Here is a 23,892-nt window from a genome sequence, read left to right on the forward strand (position 1 = left end):
ACAAAAGAGTGAGACAGTGTGAGGGAGAGAGAGAAACAGATAGAGAAAGAGAGAGGGAGAGCTAGAGAATGGAAGTGAGGCAAAGAGTGAAGAAAGAGAAAGAGATAGAATAGGAAAACTCTAATTAGAGCGAAGAAGACAGATTGTGTGTGTGTGTGTGCGTGTGTGTGCGTGTGTGTGCGCGTGTGTGTGCGCTTATCTTCCCCATCATGCACTTCACTGGAGAGCTTTAATTAATGAAACATTTACCACGCAGTCAGTGAGAAATCTTCTGCAGCTCACTCCATCTTCACCTCCATCCATCTGAGCAGCGTAGAGATTTATTACATCACAGCGCTGTTGAGTTCTGGATTCTGATTGGTCAGAAAGTGTTGATTAATTGTCTATAACAGCAGCTCTGACAGTAATGCAGCTGCAAATCACAGATTTATATTAATGCGCTCGTTCTAATACGGTATCGTTTCTATAGTAACGGCTCATTCATAATCATTGATACGGTGAAGATTTCATGAAGTAAGGAGATGTTTATGTAACATCCTCCTTCTGATGTTCTGTTGAGTTTCCGGATGTTGTGCAGTCGTCGTGCAGCATAATAATAATAATAATAATAATAATGATAATAATTATTATTATTATTATTATTATTATTATTATTAATTGCACCTAGTGGTCAAAAATGCGAACTGCAACAAGCACTATTAGAAGCCCGTAGAGCAGGAATAACCCCGCCCCATGCTGCCGAGTTTAAAAATACTCCAAGAACTTAGCAATAGCAAATATTCGGAATTAAATCTAACAAATTTCTGCAAACAAAGGCGGACAGTGTGTCTATGATATACAGAACCATTTCTTTTTTTAGATATCTTGCAAAGATCGAGAGAAGGAAAGTAAATGGGAAATGCGTGCGCACCACAGTGATGGGAGAGAAATGTATTAGTTTCGGGTCTTTGTGTGGACTTTTTTGAGATGGAGTTGGGTATGTTGATGGGGAAATGTTGCTGAAACCTGGCAACCCTAGTTTATGATATTACCTCGAACACAGTTAGGTCTTAAATCGAGCTGCTGGACTGTGCGCTGGATCATTGTATGTTGTCCAATCGAGTTACTCTAAAAATTCAATTGATACCAGCCTGTAGCATAAGTCAGGTGTAATAGCGTCTCGACTTTGTTTTGAGGTAATGTCGTTATTAATGTTGTCCTGCGCGTTGTCCTACATCTGCTTATTTTTTCTCTCTGTTTATTCTACAATCCTTGCCCATGTAACAGTTCATTTCAGACGATAAAGAACACAAGAGCCCGCTAGCTCGTTTCTGAGACAATAGCATGGCTCAGTGAAGCACTTAAACACTGTTTGCTTCGTTCTTTCCCGCATCATTGAGCCCGTTTTGTTTTTTCTTTTTTCCGTTTGTAGGTTTGTGGTTGAGGCTGTGTGCTGTGAAGAGTTTTTTTTCTGTGCAAAAGCATAAAAGCCAAAAAGGGCAAGCGAGAGAGAGAGAGAGAGAGAGAGAGAGAGAGACGCTAATTCCGTTCAGATGATTTGTGTAGCCATGCTCACTCCTGCAGGGCGTCAGTGGCAGCACATGAAAGTGTGTGTGTGTGTGTGTGTGTATTTCTTCAAGGCGAATTTCAAAAACAGCTCAGAAGTGCGCATTCACACATTCATGAATTTACCCCGTTTGATGTTTAGATGCCTTGTTTACTTCGAACATGCTTTTTCCTTTTTCTTTTTTTTTCATTTCTGTCCATCACCTGATCTTGACCTGCTGCAGGAAAATAAACACCTCGTTCTGAATGATTAAGTGTTTGTAGCTCGTTTATGAGTCACGCTGTTATTAAGCCCAAACGCCTTTTCGCAGATTGCCTTCAGCTCACATATCATCTCTAAAAAAAAGAAAAAGTTTGAGGCAGGATATAACACCAGCTTATTAATCTGATTCGTTTAAAAAATCATGATTTGTTTGGTGTTGAATTGAGATGTAACATTAAAGTATTTGAAGAAGAAGGCTTATATCACATGCTAGTTTTATTTTTTTTTCCTTGAGTTTAGATTGAAATTCAGCTAAATAATGTTTATTTCAGTGAAATGTTAAGTGTACTTTTAAGCACCTCACACCTGAAATCATTATTCTCCATTAAACACCATCAAACAATCAACACCAAGTTTGTGTGGTGTCTACAGACTTCTACCTTTTTAATGCAGTCTCATCTGAATATAATGTACAAACTGTAACGTTTCTTAGAGCACATTAGTGTTTGATTGAGACCTTTGGGGTGTTTGATAGGGATTTGTGGCTTTGCTAGAGTCTGATAGAGAATGTTGGTGTCTGATGGTGAATTGTGGTGTTAGATGATGAATGTTGCTGTTTGAAGGAAAATGTTGGTGTTTGATGGTGAGTATTGGTATTTTATGGTGAATGAAGGTGTTTGATGGTGAATGAAGATATTTTATGGTGAATGATGGTGTTTTATGGTGAATGAAGGTGTTTGATGGTGAATATTGGTATTTTATGGTGAATGAAGGTGTTTGATGGTGAATGAAGGTGTTTGATGGTGAATGAAGGTGTTTGATGGTGAATATTGGTATTTGATGGTGAGTGAAGGTGTTTGATGGTGAATGAAGGTGTTTGATGGTGAATGAAGGTGTTTGATGGTGAATGAAGGTGTTTGATGGTGAATATTGGTATTTGATGGTGAGTGAAGGTGTTTGATGGTGAATGAAGGTGTTTGATGGTGAATATTGGTATTTTATGGTGAATGATGGTGTTTTATGGTGAATGAAGGTGTTTGATGGTGAATATTGGTATTTTATGGTGAATGAAGGTGTTTGATGGTGAATGAAGGTGTTTGATGGTGAATATTGGTATTTTATGGTGAATGAAGGTGTTTGATGGTGAATATTGGTATTTTATGGTGAATGATGGTATTTTATGGTGAATGATGGTGTTTTGTGGTGAAAGAAGGTGTTTTGTGGTTAATGAAGGTGTTTTATGGTGAATATTGGTATTTTATGGTGAATGAAGATGTTTGATGGTGAATATTGGTATTTTATGGTGAATGAAGGTGTTTGATGGTGAATATTGGTATTTTATGGTGAATGAAGGTGTTTGATGGTGAATATTGGTATTTTATGGTGAATATTGGTGTTTGATGGTGAATATTGGTATTTTATGGTGAATGAAGGTGTTTGATGGTGAATATTGGTATTTTATGGTGAATGAAGATGTTTGATGGTGAATATTGGTATTTTATGGTGAATATTGGTGTTTGATGGTGAATATTGGTATTTTATGGTGAATGAAGGTGTTTGATGGTGAATATTGGTATTTTATGGTGAATGAAGATGTTTGATGGTGAATATTGGTATTTTATGGTGAATATTGGTGTTTGATGGTGAATATTGGTATTTTATGGTGAATATTGGTGTTTGATGGTGAATATTGGTATTTTATGGTGAATGAAGGTGTTTGATGGTGAATATTGGTATTTTATGGTGAATATTGGTGTTTGATGGTGAATAATGGTATTTTATGGTGAATGAAGGTGTTTGATGGTCAGTTTTACGATTTGATGGTAATTCAGCTTGATGGACTTGGATTTTTTTTGGCATCACTTCATTTCTCTTGTAGTCACACACAACACCTGATTCACCTGGCAGTATTACACTCATTTCTGTTTTTCTTTTTTGTTTTCTTTACATTTCTCCACAATTCTTCACATTATATTACACATCCTCTTATCCACACGCCATGTTAGAGGTTAAACACTTCTGTTCTTTTACCATTGCAGGTCACTTTTCACCTTGGAAGAGTCCCACACAGGTAAAATGAATCATAACCCCACTATATACCCTGTCTTCCTCTCTAATGTCTCTGGTTAATTAACTACCAGCAAAATAATCTTACAATATCACTAACCACTAATCACTCCAGGTCCTAATCTGTGTCTGGAATGCTTAATTAATCTATTATAACACAGTAATTACACATATTATTCTAAAATGCCAGCTTTTCTCTTTGAAATTATAATAGTAATTTCAGTTTATCATGGATATAGAATTAACAAACAAACAAAAGCTGAATAACATTTAATTTACAGACCTAAATTAATTCTTTTTTCTTTCTTTTACTGTTGAATTTGTCTAAAACTAAAATCACCACAGGTCCTGAACCCAACCCTGTTACTGTCAGAGCTATATCTATCAATAACCTCTTACAAATCTAATTCTAAAAAATCTCATAACCTTTAATTTATTCCTAAGATATTATACACATGATGTAATTATTTATGAAAATATATATTGATCATATGTACGGTTTATAACACATTATAACACTAGTAGGCAAGACACTCTGTGACAGTTCATTATTAGAGCTCACAAATACTACTCATATTTACAGTATGTTATATTATTTATAGTTATGTATAAATATTATAATGTAGTCATGTGTATGTAATAAAAGAGGTATGGTACAAGAAATGTACAAAATGTTAGATATAAAAAGATAATACTATAAATAATATAATATCCTTATATTTGGTAGCACTTTCTATAACATGCTCATTATACATGTGTCCTTCACAGAAAGTGCTCTTACATTTTTATTAATATTTCATAATGCATAGTTGACATTATTATACAGCGCAATGCATTTTCATAAAGGATTAATTAAATATTTATAATAAGACAAGGTAATCTGAGATTCTTTATTTTCATTGTAGCTCTTATAATGAAATTCCATAGTCCTTATAAGCAGCTTATTAATGTCAACAAAGTCAATAAACAAAGACTATAAACAATACTTCAAGACAGCGGCTTAAGTGTTTACAGTAAAAGAGAGAATAAGAATCTCTGTTTTTGTGGTATTTAAGGTGCTAGAACAGTTTGAGTATTATCTTTTGTCTTTATAAAGGTATTATAACGTTATGAATTTTTATATAGTGCATTATTTATGTATATGGCTTTCAGAAAGTGTTACCAAAAATCTCTGTATTTACTAATTAAACTAAACTGAACTCTGTGCTGTGCAGGTTCTCACTAATGTACGGATTTCACCTTCATGTTTAACGTAATTATACGTACTGCGCGTCTGCCGTAAACTTTTTTGCAGTTAAGCGTAAGACATTCACTCAGATCGCTTCCAAACTGTCTCAGGACTCAATGAGGCACGCTATAAAGCTGCGTTTATAGTGTTTATAGTGTTTATAGTGTTCATAGTGTTTAACCCAGCAACATATTCTTCCAATCAGAGAGAAAATTCACTCAAAACGTGTGAGTAGTAAACCTTTTTTGGTCGGATTTTTACCTCTAAATATTCTAAATAACATGCTGAATTGTACAGACATGTAACTAGATGTTGTAATTATTTTCATTGGCATATTTAATGCAGTCTTACTAGTATTTATTCACCTGTTAGTACACAGTAATAACGTATGATAAAGGCTATGAAACGTAAAATGTGCATTATATATGTACACACACAGTACGTAGTAATAATAATAATAATAATAATAATAATAATAATAATTACTGATTATAGCACTTACTTACGTAGAAGCCAAGTACACACACAGTGTTAATTAACCTTAAGGAAGTTAAATCCATAAATCAAATCTAAAGGCCATATTTATTGTTATAATTTTTTGATATTCTTTAAAAGAAAAAAACCACTCCAACCTGCATCATTTGTGCTATTAGTTAGAAATAAACATCAGTGCGTGTTAATGACTAGCTAATAAAATCGTGATTAAGTGAGGAATGAACACTCTTTGTTGTGCTGTTATAGTAAAACAATGAACGACAGGGTGGTGTGATGAAGCAGATTTGAAGTTGATTATTTTCCTAAAACATCAGCCCCTGTGTGTTTTATTCCTCTTATACCACCGCAATTTAGAGCACGAGTCGAGAACGTGTGACTGCTCACTACTGTTCTTCACAGTTTCCTGTCTTTATTTAGCTCTATTCAGCTCTCCTTTACTACTGAATATGATTGAAGAGTTTCTTAAATCATGACTTAAATCGTGACGTGTCTGAAATATAACGTTCCCGTTTTAAATATTATTCTGACACTTTACACTCACCCCACATTCACTCTGTGATTAAATAATCAATCACCCGCTGTCTATTTCCTCTAATAGTCCCCTGACAGTGATGTGTGTGTGTGTGTGTGTGTGTGTGTGTGTGGGTGGGTGTGTGTGTGTGGGTGGTTTCTGATGATGACACACTGACATTTCGTCCTCTCCTCTCATGACTCGTGCTCCGCCATCGTGCTGTAACAGCGACCTGCTCTGATAAAACCTGCCATCTTTTTCATCTCCTTTCCCCCTCTTTTTTCTCTCTCTGCTACTTCCTTTAATGACACGTGTTTTTTCCATAAAAAATTGTGTCCAGAAGTCTGAGTGCACACTGAGAACTGTTTTTACTTCATCAGTTTACAAAAAATAGCGAAACATTTTACTCAGAAAATGTTTTAAAGAATAAATAATGTGCAAATCTTTATTTTGTGTCTGTGTGTGTGTGTGTGTGTGTGTGTGAACTCATTGTAGCTCCAGCACAATACTAGAAGGAAACTGTTTTTAGCATGATATAGGAAATCACTCGTAAACCAGCGCCAGTGTTTGGACAGATGCAGCGTCGCTCGGACACATCTGGACAGAAATCAGAAATAACATGAGCATGACATGAACAGAAATAAACAGTTCTAAGCAGTAAATAAACAGTTAATGAACAGAAATAAACAGTTATAAGCAGTAAATAAACAGTAATATACAGTTAATGAACAGACAAAAACAGTTATAAGCAGTAAATAAACAGTAATATACAGTTAATGAACACACACACACACAGTGTTAAAGCTTCTCTGGGACAAGTCATTTCTTGTCCACTTGTTTTGAGACGTCACTGATTCGTACATACAAATTATACACAGAGTGCCGACATTTTCACAAAACAATGTCAATTACGGACCATCTGTTGTCTTCATGTGCGGTGAGAAATGTTGGAGTTCAGTGTGATGTGACAGTATGAGTGTTTATATTGATGAAGTAAGAGCAGTTCCTCACACTGACACACCCAGCTCTCACTTCCTCACACTGACACACCCAGCTCTCACTTCCTCACACTGACACACCCAGCTCTCACTTCCTCACACTGACACACCCAACTCTCACTTCCTCGCAATGACACTCTCAACTCTCAGACTCTGACTTCCTCACACTGACACTCCCGACTCTCAGACTCTCACTTCCTCACACTGACACTCCTGACTCTCAGACTCTCACTTCCTCACACTGACACTCCCGACTCTGAGACTCTCACTTCCTCACACTGACACTCCCGACTCTGAGACTCTCACTTCCTCACACTGACACTCCCGACTCTCACACTCTCACTTCCACACACTGACACTCCTGACTCTCAGACTCTCACTTCCACACACTGACACTCCTGACTCTCAGACTCTCACTTCCTCACACTGACACTCCTGACTCTCAGACTCTGACTTCCTCACACTGACACTCCTGACTCTCAGACTCTCACTTCCTCACACTGACACTCCTGACTCTCAGACTCTCACTTCCTCACACTGACACTCCCGACTCTGAGACTCTCACTTCCTCACACTGACACTCCCGACTCTGAGACTCTCACTTCCTCACACTGACACTCCCGACTCTCACACTCTCACTTCCACACACTGACACTCCCGACTCTCAGACTCTCACTTCCTCACACTGACACTCCCGACTCTGAGACTCTCACTTCCTCACACTGACACTCTCAACTCTCACACTCTCACTTCCACACACTGACACTCCCGACTCTCAGACTCTCACTTCCTCACACTGACACTCCCGACTCTCAGACTCTCACTTCCTCACACTGACACTCCCGACTCTCAGACTCTGACTTCCTCACACTGACAATCCCGACTCTCAGACTCTCACTTCCTCACACTGACACTCCCGACTCTCAGACTCTCACTTCCTCACACTGACACTCCCGACTCTCACACTCTCACTTCCTCACACTGACACTCCCGACTCTCACACTCTCACTTCCTCACACTGACACTCCCGACTCTCAGACTCTCAGATCCTCACACTGACACTCCCGACTCTCAGACTCTCAGATCCTCACACTGACACTCCCGACTCTCAGACTCTCACTTCCTCACACTGACACTCCTGACTCTCAGACTCTCAGATCCTCACACTGACACTCCCGACTCTCAGACTCTCAGATCCTCACACTGACACTCCCGACTCTCAGACTCTCAGATCCTCACACTGACACTCCCGACTCTCAGACTCTCACTTCCTCACACTGACACTCCTGACTCTCAGACTCTCAGATCCTCACACTGACACTCCCGACTCTCAGACTCTCACTTCCTCACACTGACACTCCCAACTCTCAGACTCTGACTTCCTCACACTGACACTCCCGACTCTCAGACTCTCACTTCCTCACACTGACAATCCCGACTCTCAGACTCTCACTTCCTCACACTGACACTCCCGACTCTCAGACTCTGACTTCCTCACACTGACAATCCCGACTCTCAGACTCTCACTTCCTCACACTGACACTCCCGACTCTCACACTCTCACTTCCTCACACTGACACTCCCGACTCTCACACTCTCACTTCCACACACTGACACTCCCGACTCTCAGACTCTCACTTCCTCACACTGACACTCCTGACTCTCAGACTCTCAGATCCTCACACTGACACTCCCGACTCTCAGACTCTGACTTCCTCACACTGACACTCCCGACTCTCAGACTCTCACTTCCTCACACTGACACTCCCGACTCTCACACTCTCACTTCCTCACACTGACACTCCCGACTCTCACACTCTCACTTCCTCACACTGACACTCCCGACTCTCAGACTCTCAGATCCTCACACTGACACTCTCAACTCTCACACTCTCACTTCCTCACACTGACACTCCCGACTCTCAGACTCTCACTTCCTCACACTGACACTCCCGACTCTCAGTTCCTCTCAGTGACGTGCCCGACTCAGTCTCAGCTCTTCAACGTCTGGGTGATGGCTCAGGGTTGTTCACTCTGTATGCTGCTGTATTTGCAGGTTTTGGAGCACTGGGACCCTCAGGGTGGTGTTTGTGCCCCTGTCCTGCCCCACAGCGCCCCCTACCTGCCCTGGCCCTCAGCTACTGACCCCCCTCAGGGCCTTGACTTCAGCAAACCTGACCCCTATGACCTGTACACCAAATCCAGGGCTTTGTATGAGAGTAGGCGTAAGTAAACACCAGCTTGGGTCGAGTCTGTGTTAGAGCTGAGAAAGTGTATTACAGATTACTTTGCAAGATTGAGCATCTGAAGGATTTAAATATTAATAATATTAATTTTTGAAAGAAACACAACAAAGGAAAAAATATCATTCTAGCACAAAATGTACTGTTGAAGATGATTATCAATTATTATTTATTTACTCAGTATTTCTTGTCACTGATTTAGCTCGATTAGACATTTCTTATGCTAGAAAGATTTTTAAATTTAGGCTGAATCCCAAATGACTTCCTGTTCACTATAGATGCTCACTACATAGGGTATAACATTGGAGTTATAAAGCAAAATAGATGTCTTTTGGATATTCATCCACAAAAAAGTGTTACTGCAGCAAGAGCCTGGTGAAAATGAACTTTTTTACATATATATATATATATATATATATATATATATATATATATATATATATATATATATATATATATATATATACATATATATATGTGTGTGTGTGTGTTTAGTGATTTGATTCTAGCTATTCTGGAAGATTGATACATAAACCAGGTTTTATATATATATATATATATATATATATATATATTATTTAAATGTTACTTGTAAGGGGAAAAGTTTAATGTTAATATTAAAAACTAGAAAAGTGCACAAGAGTGTGATTTGAGACACAGCCCTAGTTTGTTCAGACTGGCATGGACATCATGTCTCGTTGTGCTATACTGTGCCTACTGTTCACACTGGTGCTGTACCTTTCACTCAGAATTCTACTGTAACCAATTACATTGCAGTTCCTGCCCAAAACTGTACTCTAAACAATCTGACTAAAAAGAGCAGAGTTTATCTTTCCTTTGATCAGCCAAATGTACACGTAATCATGTGACATCACGTCTTCATCTCGACATGCTGCTTAGCATAAAAACTCATTTAACTACATAATGTAAAGGTTTGAGACACTGATTTTGTTCCAGTCTCAGTGAAGGAGGTGTGGCCTCTGTACCTGTCCTGTCAGTCTCATTGAAGGAGGTGTGGCCTCTTTGTGTGTCAGACTCAGTGAAGGAGGTGTGGCCTCCGTGTGTGTCAGTCTCAGTGAAGGAGGTGTGGCCTCTTTGTGTGTCAGACTCAGTGAAGGAGGTGTGGCCTCCGTGTGTGTCAGTCTCAGTGAAGGAGGTGTGGCCTCTTTGTGTGTCAGTCTCAGTGAAGGAGGTGTGGCCTCCGTGTGTGTCAGTCTCAGTGAAGGAGGTGTGGTCTCTGTGTGTCAGACTCAGTGAAGGAGGTGTGGTCTCTGTGTGTCAGACTCAGTGAAGGAGGTGTGGTCTCTGTGTGTCAGTCTCAGTGAAGGAGGTGTGGTCCCTGTGTGTCAGACTCAGTGAAGGAGGTGTGGTCTCTGTGTGTCAGTCTCAGTGAAGGAGGTGTGGTCTCTGTGTGTCAGTCTCAGTGAAGGAGGTGTGGTCTCTATGTGTGTCAGACTCAGTGAAGGAGGTGTGGTCTCTGTGTGTCAGTCTCAGTGAAGGAGGTGTGGTCTCTGTGTGTCAGTCTCAGTGAAGGAGGTGTGGCATCTCTGTGTGTCAGTCTCAGTGAAGGAGGTGTGGTCTCTGTGTGTCAGTCTCAGTGAAGAAGGTGTGGTCTCTGTGTGTCAGTCTCAGTGAAGGAGGTGTGGTCTCTGTGTGTCAGTCTCAGTGAAGGAAGGAAGAGAAGAATTTAACAGCATGCATACATTGCGCAGTTAATACATGTATGGTATTTCTTACTACTACACTGTACTCATTTTACCAATATGAATTTACAGTCCTGTAGATTTCTGTTGTTTATTATTTTTAAAATATAACTTCATTTTTGTCCGAAGTTTTGATCTAAGTGACTCTGATTGACCATCTTCTTTTTTTATCTAGTTGTATTCACACCACCTGAGTTAATATGAAATACAAATATGAACCCTGTACCTGTTACAGTCTATATTTCAGATGTGATGCATGCTGGGACGTACGCTGTGTTATTCGGATATGATATGATCATATGATCATTCAATACTGCTATCAGCTGGATACCTGATACCGATATTGATGCATGTGTTTATATTATTGTAGAATTGCAGATTCAGACATGAGGTGAGAATATGGAAGGTGGTGCTGATATTGTGTGTGTGTGAATGTGTGTGTGTGTGTGTGTGTGTGTATGAGCTGTGATTTATGGGCTGTCCTTCACATCTCTGTTTCAGAGCCGGGCCTGCCCCGACCCGTTTACCCAGCAGACCCCTCAGGTGAGTGACTGAACCAGACTCACACTCGGTTTCACACACACACACACACACACACACACACACACACACGCTGTAGAAACTACAGAATGATAAATAAACCAGAGTTGTATAAAATTGCAGCCTGAGAATCAGGAAGCTCTGAGGATGCATAACATGAGCAGGTGAAATGATTAAATACGACACGGTGTCATTAAACACATCGCATCAAAAGGAGGTGCAGCGTAAATTCACTTCATTCCTTCAGTCAGACGCATTTCTCTGTGCCACAATTCAGGGGAAAGAAAACAAAATGTTCCTCAAAAAAGTTTCCTCATTAACCCAAGTGTAGTGAGTCAGTCAGTCAGTCAGCGTGTAATCCTGAGGGAACGCGGCTGCTTTTTAAAAACTCCCAAAAGTGAAAAACTGCAACTTTTCAGGCAAGTGCAGAGTGACATCAAGCTCTTTTTTACCTCCTGACCAAACAGGTTGCAGCTCAGAAAACAAACATGGAGGACAAAGTGCTGGAGCGAATATGGGGAAATGTCGAATAGAAAATATTTCATTTCCAAACTTCCAGTTATATAATAGCCTCATCACGTTTCTCATTTCTGCAATACTGAGAATAATAAATCTAATCTAGAGAGCAAGCTAGGCTAGTTAGCCAGGCATGCTGAGATTAGCTAGGACTGAAGAGTGTTGTCATGGTTACAGTGTGTGTCGTGTGTCTGTTTTTCTTCTTAAAAAAAGAAGCAAAGAAAATGTGTTAATGAAGTCTTTCATTTCAGTCGCTTTTCTGAGTATTAGCATGTTGTCAACGGAGGCTAGATATTAGCAAGCTGTGTTAGCATTAGCATTAGCTAACATAGCTTTAACAAGCGAATATATGTCTGTTTGTTGATTCATCTAAAGCTAGTACTTGTATATACAGCACAACTCATTAATAGGTAAGAAGTGCTGCTGTGTTTACTGTACACGCTGTGAGCGGCCATTTTGATTTGATGTCACTCCCAAGTAGGAATTCCGAGTTTAGGGAATGTTTACTTTTTTGTTTTTTTCTAATCGGAGGTCAGAAATGATGAGTTATGACCTTTAGTCAAATACAGCAGTAGTGGAAGAGGACAAGGGAGTGTTTAAACTGGTATTAAAACACAGCCCTAATCTCTGCGCTCTCTCTGTGCTCACAGCAGCAGAGTTCCAGGAAGTGGAAGTGAATCTGCACAGAGAGAAATCCGGCTTCGGCTTCAGGATCCTGGGAGGAGAGGAAGCAGGACAGCCTGTGAGTCCGGAGGTTCCTGAGAAGGCTCGTACTCTACAGCTCACACACACACACACACGTCATATTTCATTATTCTTATTCTCTCTGTGTCTCACTGGTGCTCTGATTATCGGATTATTTTTCCTATAAGAGTTTACAGGTTTAAGAGCTTAAGTAAGAATTTCACATATTTAAATTGCATACACGTCACATCAGGTGTCGTATATCAGGTGTGCTGGAACTTTACAGTGTACATGTGACGTGCGCTTTGACATCACACCTGAATTACAGTCACATTACTCTTCTTCTAACAGAGCTTGTGAGGCTGAAGGTGTGGATTATTTATCTGTAACAGCGCGGCTCGGACACTAGCTCCGGCTGTAACATGAAAGACAGATTTATATTAATGCACTTGTTTTAATGCGTTATTGTTTCTATAGTAACAGCTCATACACATGGAGGACTCTCGACATAAACAGATTAAAAACGTGTGTGATCATTGATATGGTGAAGTTTTTTTGTAAGGAGATGTTTGTTAAACTTTTATGGAAGGAGTCTCCAGCGTCAACGCTTTTTGTAACAGTTACGGTGCTTTTAAACTTTTAAACAGAGGAGTTTACGCTTTCTCTGTAAAATGACTAGCTGTGAGAGAGAGAGAGAGAGAGAGAGAGAGAGAGGCGCTGGTGAGAGAACGACTGTTTATCGCAGCTATAATGTAAGTGACTTGTCTCTCAGACGTTCCACAATAATAAATAAGGTTAAGATTAATCTAAGCGGAATAAGACACTTTCCTTATATATTACCATTTTACCAAAACGTCAAATGTGATTAATTACTGTTTGAAAAATATAAATAAATCAAAAAATGAAATGATTATAAATAAAATGAAAATAGTATCTCTGACATACAAACTCACTCAATTTAAAGTTACTTTATTTGTGTATCTGTATGTTATTATTATTATTATTATTATTATTATTATTTTAGCAGTTGAAATTAAAGGAATCCTGAAAGTCCTGTGGTGTATTTAATACATTTATATTTTTTGCCCCTCTATCTTCTTCGTTTTGATGTTGCTAGGAGTAAGATTTGCCTTTAAAATGACAGGTTATTGTTTTGAAATTTGAGAAATTGAAAAACCCTAAATACAAATTCTCACAAGTTCAAATCTCAGAAATACAGATTAGATGTAAATTAGGTGAAATGTGAAGCGTTTGGGATTCCCGGGGGAAAGTAGGCGCTCTCCGAGTGACAGACTCAGCGTTTATCTGATTACACTCATCTGTCACACTCACTCAGAGACGTGGAGAAGAGTTCAGTGAAGACAGAACGGAGGATAAGAACCATATGTGCATCTAAAGTTTTAATGATCTGCAGAAATAGTTAAATTCCTTCCTAAATTAAACAGCAGGTAAATAGTTATAATACGCACTGAGTGTGTAACATCAGTGTAGGAAACTCAGTTTATAAAAAACTATTTTATTTGTTTGACTTTGTTCTGGACTCTTAATTAGCATAAAATCTGTATTTTTGAAATTTATATTTAAGGGATTTAAATTATGTATTTAAAAATCTCTAAAATGTAACCTATAATTTGAATTTTTTAATTAAAAATACATATATTTTTTTACCCCATAGGAAGTAAAAACAAAGAAAAAACATTGGAGAAAATTTATTATAATTTACTAAATTAATGCACCACAGAAAAAAAAAAGTTCAAATTCAAATTCAAAATATACAAAATTCATATTCAAAGACTTTTATCAGTTTCTAAGCTCCATATAAGAGTGGGGTCATATACAAGGAATATTTCTGAGCTTATAAGCTTAAGAAACAAGAGCGCTGTTAGATTTAAATAAATAAATAAATAAAGGGTAGAAGGAGAGAATAACAAACAGAAGTGGACAGCGGAGTTCATTAAAGAGTTTTTCCTCTGACAGTCACACACACACACACGCTTGTCAGAGACCGAGTTCATTAATTACAGGTGAAGAAGCTCCGGCTTTCAATAACAAACACGTCACCACTCAGACAGAGACGCGTACACCATACAATATCTAATTAATGTCCTCTCTGGAGTGTGTGTGTGTGTCTGTGTGTGTGTGTGGTTTGTGCTTAGAGCTGGGGCAACATAATAAAAACTGTCACATCACAATACTTGAAGACATTTGTATGAGTCACGTTATGTTTATAACCATGTTATAATATGCTTATAACTGCCAGCAAAAGAGTAGTGCTGTAGTGTTGCATTAATTAACTGACTGATTAAATAAAGAAATAAATAAATAAATGTTTATGTCTGCAATGTCTACAAAAAATAAATTTGAACTATAAAAATTACTTTAAAATAATTTTAATAAATTCTACTTATAAATTTTAAAATAATAAAATAATTGTACCATTTTAAAAGGTTACAATTTTAACATAAAATCTGCAGTTTTAAATCAGCAATTTCTAAAAAAAATTGTAATAAAAAAAGATGTCACACTACCTCTGATATCTCAGGAATCTGGATTATGGCGTGATTTATCGATATGACACAATATCGAGATGATATCATCATATCGCCCAGCCCGAGTTACACTTTATTACGAATATATTCTGAATTGTTAAAATTGAAGTTTTTATGATATTGTGTTCATTTCCATATCAGTGTGTGTGTGTTTGTTTTTTTAAACAGTACAGCGTGACGTTAGTGAGACGTTGTGGTTGTGTTTGGTGTAGATCCTGATCGGGGCGATCGTAGAGAACAGCCCGGCGGATAAAGATGGCCGCCTGCGTCCCGGAGACGAGCTGATTTCAGTGGACGGGATCCCTGTGGTGGGAAAACCTCACCGTCACGTCATCGATCTGATGCATGTGGCAGCTCGCACCGGCCACGTCAAACTCACGATACGGAGGAGAGTGCAGCCCACAGGCCAGTCAAACACTGTTCATCAAAAGTTATTACTAAAGATATGTTTAATAAAGATGCAGCATGGCTAATAAGCCTAGTTTAAAATGGCTGCTCTAGTTCTTTTTTCTTTTATTATTATTATTTATTAGGGTCCAAGCACCAAGAGTATTATTATTATTATTATTATTGTTATTATTATTAGAGAACATGGATCTGGGTGTGTGCATATTAATGTACTCTTCCTCACGTCTTTAACATGCCAACATACTGATAGAACCTCCTGTTATTAACAGGAAGTGACATTCATGTAACGGAGAGTTTGTTGATTTTAGATGACATTCACTACGGGTTATCTTCATGATGTTATGTCATGATGTCATGTGACCGACACTGGTGCTTGGACCCACCAGTCGCTGCTTGCAGCTGGTTCAGTGTCACATCCAGCACGTACAACATTTTACACACTGCGGGGTTTTTATACTCTTTTGTTATTGTTTAATAATGTTGAATTTGCATGACTGTAAGAGTGATCATGTAGTCCAAATAGGGCTGGCAAATTATTTATACTCGTGACATTTTCAGCTATTTCAGAATTAGCGCTGAGAAGACATGACAGTGAGTGACTGATTCAGGGAAGATCCAACAGAATCATATCATCCAGACAATGTGTCTTAAAGCATGATTTAACTTTAAAAGCAGATCCAATCCACTGCTGTGTTAAAATATTTTATTACCTAGCAGCAGAGTACACTGTTCTGTGTTTGTTCATGTAGAATAGGTTTATCTTTGTTATCCGGTCAGTAAAACAGTCCTGCTAGTTAAAGCTGCTCGATTTAAAGAGGAACAATGTTTCCAGCTCGCCATGCAGGATCCAGTTTAAGTGTATTAAAGACATTAAGAGCGTCAAATTTCAGATTCATAAAGCGTGTTATAAACCTCAGTGCTGCAGACTGAGGTCAGATTAATTCAATCTAAACACAAAGAGAAACTTCAATGAGAGGAACATGACATAAAATATACAGCAAAAGCCCAATATGCCGTAAAACAGGATGGAATAAAATACCAGAGATGAAGGAGAATAAGTAGACAGTGAATGATAGAACTGGAGTGAGATCAGGGTTGTGATCAGGGTTGTGTTTGTGTTTCTGTGCGTGCTCAGGTGAGTCGTGTCCTCAGAACGGACGCAGTCCCGGCTCCATCTCCACCCAGCACAGCTCCCCTCGGAGCGACTTCAACTCCGGAAACTTCTCCAACAGCGGCGGCGTTCCTCAAAACCCCGCCCCTAACGCCACGCCCTCGCAGCCGTCGGACACCGCGGCCAGTCAGGCCAGTGATGTCATCATTCAGCGCAAGGAGACGGAAGGGTTCGGATTCGTCATCATCAGCTCGCTGAACAGGCCGGAAACAGCAGCTGCTGCAGGTTAGACGACGGGTTTCTGAAACGTTGTACTTATCTTACATTTCCGCATCTTCCCCGTGTTTGTGTGATCTGCTAGCTGGTGTAATTGAGGGGGTGATTATTTACGCCTCGGCGCTGGTTTATTGCTGTGTGCACCGTGCTGATGGCTCTGAATCGGGGCAGAGGGACACACTGTTTACCCTGATTACTGTAAAGGAGCATAAAGCTACTAACTGTGCACTGTTCCCTTTTACTGTCACCATCAATAATTCATTTGTGTCTACTCCGAGACCAGGAGAGAGAGAGAGAGAGAGAGAGAGAGAGAGAGAGGCTGTCTTTCTCCCTCCCTCTTACTCACTTATTCCCTTATTCATTCACTCACTCATTAACTTATTCACTCATTCCCTCACTTAATCATTTCTTTACTCACTCACTCATCCCCCTTATTCCCCCATTCATCTAGTTCCTCACTCATTCCTTACTTCCCTCACTCACTCACTCACTCACTCACACACTCATTGTTTCACTCACACAGTCCCTAGTCCTTCCCTCACTCACTCAGTCATTCCCTCTCTTACTTATTCACTCACTCACTCACTCACTCATTCCCTCTTACACATTCAGTCACTCACTCATTCATTAACATCCTCTCACTCATGCTCTTACTGATTCACTCACACACTCATTCTCTCACTCACTCATTCACTCACTCACTCACTCATTCACTCACTCACTCATTCACTCACTCATTCTCTCACTCACTCATTCACTCACTCACTCATTCACTCACTCACTCATTCTCTCACTCACTCATCCTCTCATTCATGCTCTTACTGATTCACTCACTCACTCATTCTCTCACTCACTCATTCACTCACTCACTCATCCTCTCACTCATGCTCTTACTGATTCACTCACTCACTCACTCACTCATTCTCTCACTCACTCATTCTCTCACTCACTCATTCACTCACTCACTCATTCACTCACTCACTCATTCTCTCACTCAGGGAGAAGGTTAATGTGAGGAAAAGAGAGAGTGAGTGAAAGAAAAAGGCAGCGAGAATAAGTAAATTAGAGTGAAGGAGTGAAAGAAACAGAAGACAGAAAGTGAGAACGTGAGTGAATGAGAGAGAAAAGAAAGTCTGTCTAAAAGTGGATGAAATTCATAACCATCCACTGTCTGACATGCAGTGTGTGTGTGTGTGTGTGTGTGTGTGTGTGTGTGCTCTCTCTCTCTCTCGCTCTCTCTGTCTCTCCCTCAGCGGTGCCTCATAAGATCGGACGGATCATCGAGGGCAGCCCGGCCGAGCGCAGCGGGAAGCTGAAGGTGGGAGATCGGATCCTGGCGGTGAATAATCAGTCTATTGTCAGCATGGCGCACGCTGACATCGTTAAACTCATTAAAGACGCAGGACTGAGCGTCACGCTGCGCGTCGTCACGCAGGACGGTAACAACGATGACACACATACACCTTCCTCACATTACTGTAGTGCTCTAGACAACAGTGTGTGCGTGTGTGTGTGTGTGTGTGTGTTTCAGAGACGAGCAGTACTCCTTCGGCTGCTAGCTCGGAGAAACAGAGTCCTCTGGCCCACCCAAGTCCAGTGGCACAGAATAACCAAGCTGAGATGGACACGCCCCCAAACACACACCCCAGCCCTGTCAATCAAACCAGTCCAGCCAATCAGATGAGCCCTGAGAGCCAGCCCACCCAGCCTGCAGCTGCCCCAGTGCAGATGTACACACACGACGGCGGGTGAGACGCACACACACACACACACACACACACAAAGAAAGAAAGAACTGAAGAATAAAGGAAGAAAAACATTACAAGCAATACAAACACTGATGTAATAATCGACATAAATACATTAATAATAAATACATTCTGCTCAGAGGATACAGGACTAAGTGATACAAAATGTCCGTTTTAACGACTCAGTGTTTGATCTCTGGTCTCTGATTGGCTGAGCAGGTACAGGTCAGAGGTCAAAGCTCGTCAGGACGTGAAGCCCGACATTCGACAGCCTCCGTTCACTGATTACCGCCAACCGCCCGTGGACTACAGACAGCCTCCTGTAGCGGAGTACACACACACACCACTGCTGGACTACAGACACACTGACCCACGCTCCTACACCATCACCGAGTACAGACACACACAGGTAAACACACACACACACACACACACACACACCACTGCTGGACTACAGACACACTGACCCACGCTCCTACACCATCACCGAGTACAGACACACACAGGTAAACACACACACACACACACACACCACTGCTGGACTACAGACACACTGACCCACGCTCCTACACCATCACCGAGTACAGACACACACAGGTAAACACACACACACACACACCACTGCTGGACTACAGACACACTGACCCACGCTCCTACACCATCACCGAGTACAGACACACACAGGTAAACACACACACACACACACACACACACACACCACTGCTGGACTACAGACACACTGACCCACGCTCCTACACCATCACCGAGTACAGACACACACAGGTAAACACACACACACACACACACACACACACCACTGCTGGACTACAGACACACTGACCCACGCTCCTACACCATCACCGAGTACAGACACACACAGGTAAACACACACACACACACACACCACTGCTGGACTACAGACACACTGACCCACGCTCCTACACCATCACCGAGTACAGACACACACAGGTAAACACACACACACACACACACACACACCACTGCTGGACTACAGACACACTGACCCACGCTCCTACACCATCACCGAGTACAGACACACACAGGTAAACACACACACACACACACACACACACACACACCACTGCTGGACTACAGACACACTGACCCACGCTCCTACACCATCACTGAGTACAGACACACACAGGTAAACACACACACACACACACACACACACACACACCACTGCTGGACTACAGACACACTGACCCACGCTCCTACACCATCACCGAGTACAGACACACACAGGTAAACACACACACACACACACACCACTGCTGGACTACAGACACACTGACCCACGCTCCTACACCATCACCGAGTACAGACACACACAGGTAAACACACACACACACACACACACACACACACCACTGCTGGACTACAGACACACTGACCCACGCTCCTACACCATCACCGAGTACAGACACACACAGGTAAACACACACACACACACACACACCACTGCTGGACTACAGACACACTGACCCACGCTCCTACACCATCACCGAGTACAGACACACACAGGTAAACACACACACACACACACACACACACACCACTGCTGGACTACAGACACACTGACCCACGCTCCTACACCATCACTGAGTACAGACACACACAGGTAAACACACACACACACACACACACCACTGCTGGACTACAGACACACTGACCCACGCTCCTACACCATCACCGAGTACAGACACACACAGGTAAACACACACACACACACACCACTGCTGGACTACAGACACACTGACCCACGCTCCTACACCATCACCGAGTACAGACACACACAGGTAAACACACACACACACACACACACACACACCACTGCTGGACTACAGACACACTGACCCACGCTCCTACACCATCACCGAGTACAGACACACACAGGTAAACACACACACACACACACACACACACACACACACCACTGCTGGACTACAGACACACTGACCCACGCTCCTACACCATCACCGAGTACAGACACACACAGGTAAACACACACACACACACACACACACACACACACACCACTGCTGGACTACAGACACACTGACCCACGCTCCTACACCATCACCGAGTACAGACACACACAGGTAAACACACACACACACACACACACACACACACACCACTGCTGGACTACAGACACACTGACCCACGCTCCTACACCATCACCGAGTACAGACACACACAGGTAAACACACACACACACACACACCACTGCTGGACTACAGACACACTGACCCACGCTCCTACACCATCACCGAGTACAGACACACACAGGTAAACACAGACAGACAGACACACACACACACAGGTAGACACACCAGAGATCCATGAAGTGGTGGACTTTAAATGCATCACTGTGTGTATGTGATTGTGTGTGTGTGGCGTGTTTGTCTATGTATGTATATGTGTGTGTGTGTGTGTGTGTGTGTGTGTGTGTGTGTGTGTGGCGTGTATGTATGTGATTGTGTGTGTTGTGTGTGTGTGTGTGGCGTGTATGTATGTGATTGTGTGTGTTGTGTGTGTGTGTGGTGTGTATGTTTGTGTGTGTGTGTGTGTGTAGAATTTTGATTTCTTCACTGTGGAGTTGGAGAAGAGTGTAAAGGGTTTCGGGTTCAGTATTCGAGGTGGGCGGGAATACAAGATGGACCTGTTCGTGCTCCGATTGGCCGACGACGGCCCGGCCGTCCGCAACGGCAGGATGAGGGTGAGTGACATCACTTCCTGTTTCCTTCCACAGCCATGATGGCCCCACACATCACTAAACACCCACATTACATGTGCTAACACTGCTAACTTTACAGTATACTTTATTCCATTACACAATCAGATAGAATCAGACAGTTAGCATGTGGAATAATAATAATAATAATAATAATAATAATAATAATAATAATAATAATATGAAATTAAAACATTAATCAGAAACGAGTCTCCCACAGCAACATTTCTCTCCTTTCACACATAAACAGGCTTTGTTTCTGGAAGTCAGTTTCCCATTTGGTTTATTGATAGTAAAGAGTTTAATGAAACTTCTTCATGAAATTTATTGTAAAGCAAAAAAAAAAAAAAGAAAAGAAAAGAAAAATGAGAGAAAAGGCAAGAAGACGTGATTATATCCTTCTTTTGTTTTACAAACGAAAAAAAAAATCTTTCTCATGATGTGTTGTGAGTAGCGCTGGGCAATATGACCATATAATATAATAATATAATATATAATTAATAACAATAAGCTGAATACACTTTTCTGCGCTATCGTGGGTATTGTGATGTTTTATTAAATTTTTAAAAAATATTTTTTCAATAATTATAAACTGACTAGAAGCAGCTGATGTAATGTTAAAATTTTCTGTTTACATTTTGTTTTACTGTTTTTCAGTGTTTTTTTATTAATAAAATGTTTCCTTTGAATATAAAAATAAGTCTATTGTTAATTAGTTTATTAATTAATAATGTATTATGTATAATATTTTTTTATAATATTTTTAATGCAACACTGCTGTATCGCTGGCAGTTTATGAGCAACATGCTGTACTGTACTGTACATCGTGATGCATATTGTGTATGATAGAAACACACTCCGTGTTCACAAACTGACCTCGTTAACAAAATGGCGGCCCAATCTCAAAACGTAAGGTGGCGTGAGATGGATTCCCATGCCCTGTTTCCATGGCAGAGATCTCTGATTGGTGGGATTGGCTTTGGGATTGTGGGTGATGTAGTCCTGAAGCGAGACTTCAGCAATTAAATGCTGTTTTTAAGTTCTTTGGAAGTGTATATAACCATCTTTTAACGATCTTGTACCTCATGGTAAATCAATGTTATCATTAAAAATCGCATTCTCTATGGCAAAAATAAATAGCGTTTTGATGACTGTTGAGCTCTGTGTGATCCGTGTGCGAGGGAAACTGCGTAAAATCCATTAAAGTAACAAACGAGGAAGATGGAGCTCAGGACAAGCAGCCTGCTCGTTAGTGCTCATTAAGAGCTCTTTAAATGGAGTGGATCTCATTTATCTCACAGTATCGACAGGAAACTACATCAGCCACAGACACTGAGTGTGTGTGTGTGTGTGTGTGTGAGAGACAGACGAGCCTGGAGCAGACCCTGCAGCGCTAATCTGATCCTGTGTGACAAATTACAGTGAGCATGCAGGAAGAAGAAAGCTTTAAAACAAAAGGAAATTAGAGTGACATTAAACATTATACTGTTATAAAGCACTGGAAATACTGGAGGAGTAGTTCGTGGCATAATCACACCCACATTTCCATCTATGGACTTAAAGCCCCGCCCACTCGCACCTGTTCTCCTTTCCATGTATGCACTCAGAGACATGCCTACATTTCCATTTATGGACTTAAAGCCCCGCCCACTCAGATCTGCTCTCATTTACATATATGTACTCAAAGCCATGCTAACATTTCCTTCTATGGACTTGAAGCCCCGCCCACCCAGAGCTGTTTTCATTTCCATGTGTGTACTTGAAAACATACCCACATGTCCATTTATAGACTTAAAGCCCCGCCCATTCAGATCTGTGCTCATGCTATACTGTATATGCGTGTAAAGATCTGTCCGTATAGCCATCTATGGTCTTAAAGACATGCCTATTCAGATCTCCTCTCATTTCCATATATGCACTTAAAGACACGCCCACATTTCCATCTGTGGCTTTCAATATACACCCACTCAGATCTGTTCTCATTTCCATATATGCACTCAAAGACACACCCACATTTCCATCTATGGCTTTCAACATACACCCACTCAGATCTGTTCTCATTTCCATATATGCACTCAAAGACACGCCCACATTTCCATTTATGGTCTTAAAGCAACTCCTGTTCAGATCTGTTCTCATTTCCATATATACACTCAAAGACACGCCCACATTTCCATCTATGGCTTTCAACATACACCCACTCAGATATGTTCTCATTTCCATATATGCACTCAAAGACACGCCCACATTTCCATCTAGTCCTGTGTTTATGCAAGTTTAATATCTTGACTGTGAGCGACTGCTGCATAA

The 23,892-nt window shown here is 40.8% G+C and overlaps 1 protein-coding gene across 2 annotated transcripts in view; it reads left to right on the plus strand.

The window, feature by feature from the left end:
• Positions 1 to 23,892, plus strand: part of magi2a (membrane associated guanylate kinase, WW and PDZ domain containing 2a) — a 145,516-nt gene that overhangs the window by 110,524 nt on the left and 11,100 nt on the right. For both annotated transcript variants that reach the window (XM_034313162.2, XM_034313166.2), the window contains 10 exons: positions 3,787 to 3,818; positions 9,103 to 9,271; positions 11,494 to 11,535; positions 12,699 to 12,814; positions 15,494 to 15,686; positions 16,825 to 17,085; positions 18,330 to 18,515; positions 18,608 to 18,824; positions 19,044 to 19,233; positions 21,424 to 21,567. In XM_034313162.2, the coding sequence (XP_034169053.2) occupies positions 3,787 to 3,818; positions 9,103 to 9,271; positions 11,494 to 11,535; positions 12,699 to 12,814; positions 15,494 to 15,686; positions 16,825 to 17,085; positions 18,330 to 18,515; positions 18,608 to 18,824; positions 19,044 to 19,233; positions 21,424 to 21,567 (1,550 nt within the window). The remainder of the gene's footprint in view (positions 1 to 3,786; positions 3,819 to 9,102; positions 9,272 to 11,493; positions 11,536 to 12,698; positions 12,815 to 15,493; positions 15,687 to 16,824; positions 17,086 to 18,329; positions 18,516 to 18,607; positions 18,825 to 19,043; positions 19,234 to 21,423; positions 21,568 to 23,892) is intronic.

This window comes from Pangasianodon hypophthalmus, chromosome 18, assembly GCF_027358585.1.
Source record: "Pangasianodon hypophthalmus isolate fPanHyp1 chromosome 18, fPanHyp1.pri, whole genome shotgun sequence".
Lineage (NCBI taxonomy): Eukaryota > Metazoa > Chordata > Actinopteri > Siluriformes > Pangasiidae > Pangasianodon > Pangasianodon hypophthalmus.